The sequence below is a fragment of the Drosophila subobscura genome, chromosome J, assembly GCF_008121235.1.
Source record: "Drosophila subobscura isolate 14011-0131.10 chromosome J, UCBerk_Dsub_1.0, whole genome shotgun sequence".
NCBI lineage: Eukaryota > Metazoa > Arthropoda > Insecta > Diptera > Drosophilidae > Drosophila > Drosophila subobscura.
This window is the reverse complement of record NC_048532.1, coordinates 19322579-19328928: the sequence shown is the minus strand read 5'-3', so window position 1 is coordinate 19328928 and position 6350 is coordinate 19322579. Positions and strand designations below refer to the sequence as shown.

The 6350-nt window shown below is 47.2% G+C and overlaps 1 protein-coding gene across 1 annotated transcript; it reads right to left on the bottom strand.

Moving 5' to 3' along the window:
• Window positions 1-4788: 4788 nt before the first annotated feature.
• LOC117893540 (palmitoyltransferase ZDHHC6) lies at window positions 4789-6125 on the bottom strand. The gene has a single exon (XM_034800189.1). It carries the CDS (start codon window positions 6064-6066, stop codon window positions 4804-4806), a length of 1263 nt encoding a protein of 420 aa, XP_034656080.1. The 5' UTR covers window positions 6067-6125; the 3' UTR covers window positions 4789-4803.
• Window positions 6126-6350: the final 225 nt, after the last annotated feature.

The following is a 6350-nucleotide window of genomic DNA, read 5'->3' as shown; positions in this document are numbered from 1 at the left end:
GTAAATGATAGGCGAATGGAACACAACCAAGATCTGAATGAGGTGCAGGCAGCAGGGGTAGGCGGCAAGGGGGCGGACATTGTGTCACAGTAAATAGCTTTTGTGTGAGCATCATTAGGTGTCTGTCGACGGCAATCAGTGTCTTTTGTTCTCTGGCATCACACACACGCATCGGAGCAGCAGGCTCTGCCTTGCAGCAAATTGAGTTAGACACTGCTTAAATTTAATGTTAATTTCGTTAGTCTGACACATTAACGAAAGACGAAATATGAGGGAGTGGCTGTGGGCATGGGTTTTGGGGTGTACCCGTGTCTAAGCCAATAATGGCAGACATCTTCCATCTTCGAGTCATTAATGCTGCATGGGATCTAGACAACTAAATGCAACGCTTAAGTGGCAGCTGCATTAAAACCCTGATTTCGCATGCGGCATCAAAGCAGTGGCAAAGGCATGGGAATGGGAATGGGAATGGGGCGACATTAATCACGAATTTATGAGACATTCAGAGACATCAGCCGGGTGCGGCACTTGCCCCACACAGCGCCCCGTTTGCTGTTACAGTTATTTGCATATTTAGACATAAACCCTGGGTGGCACACACACAACTATAGAGACACGGATACACACGAGTGCAGAGTGCGAAGGCAGCCAGCCAGCCGTCTACAAATTTCCTGCGACAATTTGAGTGCGCGACTGCCACAAGGCAGTCTCTGTCTCTGGCGCTCCGATTCTGTGTTGCTGTGTTGATGGCAATGTTTTTGGTTCGCTTCTTGCCACATGCATCAAACATGACTCCACGAAGTGCACTCTGCCTGCCGCTCCTCCCTGCCACGCCATCAAATTGGCTTGCCACTTAAAGTATGTCCTTACATATATTTATGTGTATTTTGCTCCGTTTTTCATTCTCTCAATTAAATGTTAAAACTTGAAATGGGAAAACCTGAAATGAATGCATCTTTCCTGCCTGCCAGCAGCCAATGTTTGATTAGTGTAGAATAACAGAAAACTAAGCCAAAAACCCATCAGTTCGCTGTGCAGTTGGCCAAAAGTTTTGTCAATTAAAATATGAGAAATATCCCACACAGAGAGAGAGAGAGAGAGAGAGAGACAGAGGAGCGATAGTCAGACAGAGATGGAGTTGAAAATGAAGTTGGAGATGGACAAACAGTCCAGTCCGAGCAGCAGCAGCAGCAGCGTCCAAACTAATAAAAAGTTTTGCTGGCACAAGTCGTAAAATTTGGGACATTGCAAGTAATATTTTTGGGGGCTATATTTGGGCTGCAACTTTCACTTGCAACTGTTGCCACACTGCAAGATGGAGAGCCGGAGAGAGAGAGCATTTGCATGCGCCCAGAGAGAGTGCCAAAAACTTTTATAATTAATAAATTATTTATGAAGAATGACTGGGCAAAGGCAAGGCAATGCACGGCAAGGCCACCAAGGCAACAGAAATAGAAACTAACGGACGGCGACCGACTGCAATTCACTTCATTTTAAATAATAAAAAATGACTTTGCTTTCGCTTTGGCCAGCAAAAGAGAGTCATAAATAAACAGAAGCCTCAAAGAACGTCCAAAGAAACTTGTACACAAGAGCGGGAAGAGCGTGAAGTGGCAGCTGCACTTTCATCAACTTGAAATTTAGTTGGGGGCCGAGGCATTCAATGATCGAGAGTGCAGGGCACAAATTAATAAAAGTCCAGGCCTAGCGGCAAGTCAGCGAAAATCGTACAATTTGTTGCACGTTTTGGCATTTGCATTGATTGAATGCGCGCGTTGGACGATGAACGATGAACGATGGACGATGGACGCTGGACGAGTGAGCGATGAGCATGAAGCGCAACATCAATGGAGGAACGAGAGCAAGAGCCAGCATTCAATATGAATTTTCCAAGAATTTATAGCATGCCAAAACGAAACGTGGGCGGGGGCCAGTAAATTGTCAAAATCCCAGCCACGCTTCAGCGATCATTTGCACAAGTTTCTGATTGGATCTTCGGCACTTTAAAGCCAGGCAGAAAGCCTCACAGCTTACCAGCAGGAATCTAAAGAGTACTATCCTGTGGTGCTGCTGCTGCAGCTTTTATGCACTTGAGGAACACTCTGCTACCGATATGGGATAAGTGCTTCCTGCCAATGCAATTGCTGTGCTCTGCCACAGCCTACATACCTCTCGGCTCGTTCTAATGATGCCATAATTGCCTTTGTTCTGCTTGCCAGACTGTAAGCGATACTCGTACGAGTACGAAAGAGAGAGCTGGGGGAGAGAGATTACCTCTCAGTGCTTGTCTCATTGTTGGAGCAGATAAATGCTGTATATAGTGCACATAATTGCCAGTAGGGACAAAGGAGGAGCAGCAGCAGCATCCTTAAAGCGATTTCTGCCAGCCTTCTGATTAAACGAGAGACGAGAGTATCAACTTCCAATCACGAAAAAACCAAAAGGACCAACCGAAGGACGTTGTGGGGGTGGCAGCGGATTATCAGAAAGTGTTGCCAAAGCATAAAATGGACGACAGTCCGTGAAATTAAATGCCAGCAGGACCCTGAAAGCGAGCACTCCTGGCAACTGTCCCAACCAAACCATCTATGCCATGCCATGCCGTTCCGTTCCGTTCCCTTCCATTCCGTTCCGTTTCTCTCTCCTACAGCGGATTTGTTGGCTCCCCCGCGGGACAACAACAGCGAAAAAAAAATTCACGCACAATTATTTTGCAACGACAAAAGTCATTAAAGTTTGTGCCTTTTGTTATGTGGCAAATGTTTATGTAAAATTTATTTCGGTTTCCGCCTTATAAAACGCCAACAGAAGAAAACAAGTTTCGAGTGCAGGAGAGGTGAAGGATAAAGACAAGAAAAATGCCCTGTAAAGGCAAAGAAAATCTGTAATTTAAGAGAGAAAATATTCTTTCTATTGTTCCAAGCATACCCTTAGCTATCCATCTATTTAGTGGGTATCTTCTAGCTGTGGAAGCAGCAGACAGGACAGCACAGCACAGGACACAGTAAGCAAGAAAGAAAGAAAGTTGCATTGTTTATGTTTATGGCTCTGTGCTGCTGTTGGCACATGTTTTATTTTTACGCAGATTTATTTATGGCTATTTTTATGCTGCATACTTTTCGTTTGCAGTAACCTCAATTCCCCCAGAGAGAGACAGAGTAGACTAGAGAGAGAGAGAGACAGTGTCCGGCTAAAAAATCCCTTTTTTGTTCTATTGATTTGGCCCTTTTTTGGCCGGCAGCGATTATTTGTTTTGCATTTTCCACGCCGTCACCCAAATGACTCCCAAATACAGAACGAGAAGGGGCAGGCGACCCAGAGAGCTGTAAAGTAACGGAGCAGAGTGGCTAGAAACACACACAAATCCCAGCCAGGACATGGGACGGCTTTAAAGCTCTGTGTCTGTCACTGTCCCTGTTTCACGCTCCCATGCGCCTCAACGCCACTTTGTGCAAATATTTATTGACTCGTGCGCTCTTTTGCATTGAATTATCATCATCATGGCAGCTCCTGACTGTCATAAGGAGGGGTGTCGGCCCCGCCGCCCACTCACTCGACAATTCCCAGCGCCTATTAACTCATGACACAACGACAACTGATTTCCCAGCGGCATATTTCCTACAACACACACAGCTGGCCAAATTGCATTTATCTAATTTTGAGCTAAACACGCAGACGCAGAGGACAAGCAGGACATGGGCCTCAAGTTTCGCTCTCTCTCTCTCTCTCTCTCTCTCTCTCTCTGCTTGGAGTGTCTGCAAGTGTAATTTCCCCAAGCGATGACCAACATTCATTGTTTGTTGATCTTATTACTCAAAGACAACGAGCTCAGAAATGTCTGTCAATTGATTAAATGAATAAATGAATGGAATGTCTCTCTCTATCCATTAGCCAAGTGTTCATTACACTCTTTACACACCCATTGATCATTTGGGATTCGGACTGGGACAGGCTTTCAATTAAATGGGGAAAGCCCCATCCGCGCGCACTAATGATTCATTTCGCTTTGGCAGCTGCCGAGGAGTGCATTCATCCTCTGTTTGCCTTTGGCCTTACACCATGAATAACATTCAACACAAAAACGTGTATTTAAGCGTACACCTGAATTACACACACACACACCCATAGATGCACAGATGCACAGATACAGGGTGGAAGTCTGTATTGATTTGCACTGGATGCTCCATGTTTATGGTAAATCCGCGAGCGCGCCACTCCGGCTCAACTTTTGCAGGGTCGTTTGTCGTGCATTTCAATTGATTCTCGTAGTCAGGCAAACGGCACTCTGTGTGTGTGTGTTCGTCCTTGCTGCAACTTTGCTTTTCATTTCGCATGGCTGTGTGTGTGTTTTCCTGTTTCCTGTCACGGATATGCCATGCCTTTTGCCTAACTAAAAAAGAAGACAAAATGCAACATTGGCAGGAGCTAAAAATACCCTGAAAGCCGGTGCTATGGGTTGGAGTTTGCTACACAGAAGCTAGGGTATGCCTCCCTTTAGCATTGCAAATTACACACTTGGCACGAGCGAAAGCCGCCACAGCCAGGGCTGCCGTTTGCAAAGCAGCTGCTCGCTGTCATATTTAAGCAAATGTGGCATGAAATCGAGTCTGCTTTTGGCATAGAATACGTGGACTGGAATACGAATGGAAATCGATTCCAAACCAATCGATGGCTTATGCATTTTTGGCTTGTTGGCATGCCACATCCCTGTGGCAAGTATTTATTCATCGAATTCATTCAATAAATATTATTAAGTATTAAGAGATTAATGTCTTGGCCGCTGGTCGCACCTCCAAATACACTTTAGTTGTGGCAGCACTTGCGACAGCGCTTCTTGGCCTTGGATCCTACCTGGGTCTTCTTCTGCTCATGGACTTGCCCAGTGTCTCCGACAGTCAGGTCAACCTCCTCATCATCAAGCGACTCGACGGCACAGCAGCGCGGAAACCAGCCGCGTATGTGCCCTTTGAGCTGGTGCTTCTTCTGCAGCTTCTGCTCCTTCTTGGACAGCACACGTTCGCCGTACAGCCAGTAGTCCTGAATGCGTGTCACGTGCACGAGATCTCCAATCTTCAGGACAATGCGTGGATCGTCGGCACACGGCAGGCACACGGTGACCATCAGGCCTTGGGAGAGAATGGGCAGCCAGTACCCAGTGGCCGGTGCGACGCACTTGTAGGTGCGGGTGCGTGCCCGCTTCTCCAGCTTTTGGGCCAGCTGCTCGCGTGTCATGGTGTACTGATCGGAGCCAGGGCGAACGGGCCAGTTGATGCCATCGCTGCTGGGATTGAAAAACTCCAAAATGTTCCGCCACACACCCAGATCGTATGGGTAGTCGAATGTGGGAATGGGCCTGCCATTCGAGCCATTCATGTAGCGACGAAACTCGGCCTTCTTCACAATCCAGCACTCGATCTCGTTGCAGTTCCACATTATCGTCTTGATCTGCATTTGCATGAGCTTCAACGTGGCCAGGAATACGCCCACAATAACGCCCAGGCTGTAGACACATGCCACGGCACTGCGGAGGGTAAAGATGACTCGAATGTCCCCCTGCTGCAGATATGCCCGGCGATAGATGCCATCGTAGAAGGAGCTGCCAATGATCACGGCCGACTGAATGCTGCCGAGCATGAAGAAGAACAGGAAGTAGAAGAAATTCGCCTGATTGGCCCATCCGATGCAGTTGTTGATCCACGGACAGTGATGGTCCATCCGCAGCACACATCGATTGCAGCGGCGGCAGTGATGAGCCCGCGGCGCCTTGTATCCCTCGCACACCTTGCAGTACTGCAGAAACTGCTCCTCCTCGGGGTAATTGGGGCGCCAGTGTTTTGGCAGCAGGCCGGGTCCCACCACAATCGACATGCCAAAGTGATACAGGGTGATCAGATTCAAGAACACAATCGAAACAAAGTTGATGGCCGCGTAGAACGACTCCTGGGGGGGCCACCACATTTCGTTCAAATAGACGGTTGTCCCCGTCACACCGGCCATCAAACTGAACACAATCACGGGTCCCCAGTGCAGGAATCGCCGCAGTTCAAACAACCAATCGCAGAACATGATTGAAGTTTTTGGAAAAAAATAAAACAAAATATTTTTGTTAAAATTTCGATTTAAAGCTGATTCAAGTCGGGTGTGGTTCTAGTTGACTAATGAAATGGTATTTGGGGGGTGCTCCTTAGACACTTCAGAACTTTTTGTCAAGGCTCACTTGATAGCTGGGATACCCTGCAGTTAATCAGCTGCCATTCCTGCCTCATTTTCATGATTGCAAATTAATTAAAATACCCTGGACGCCACATGCTGCTTGCTGCTGCTGTTGCCTGCGGCGTTTGTGTGTAATT

Coding starts and splice junctions, on each gene's coding strand:
- LOC117893540 (XM_034800189.1), bottom strand. CDS start 6,066: ATGTTCTGCGATTGGTTGTTTGAACTGCGGCGATTCCTGCACTGGGGA.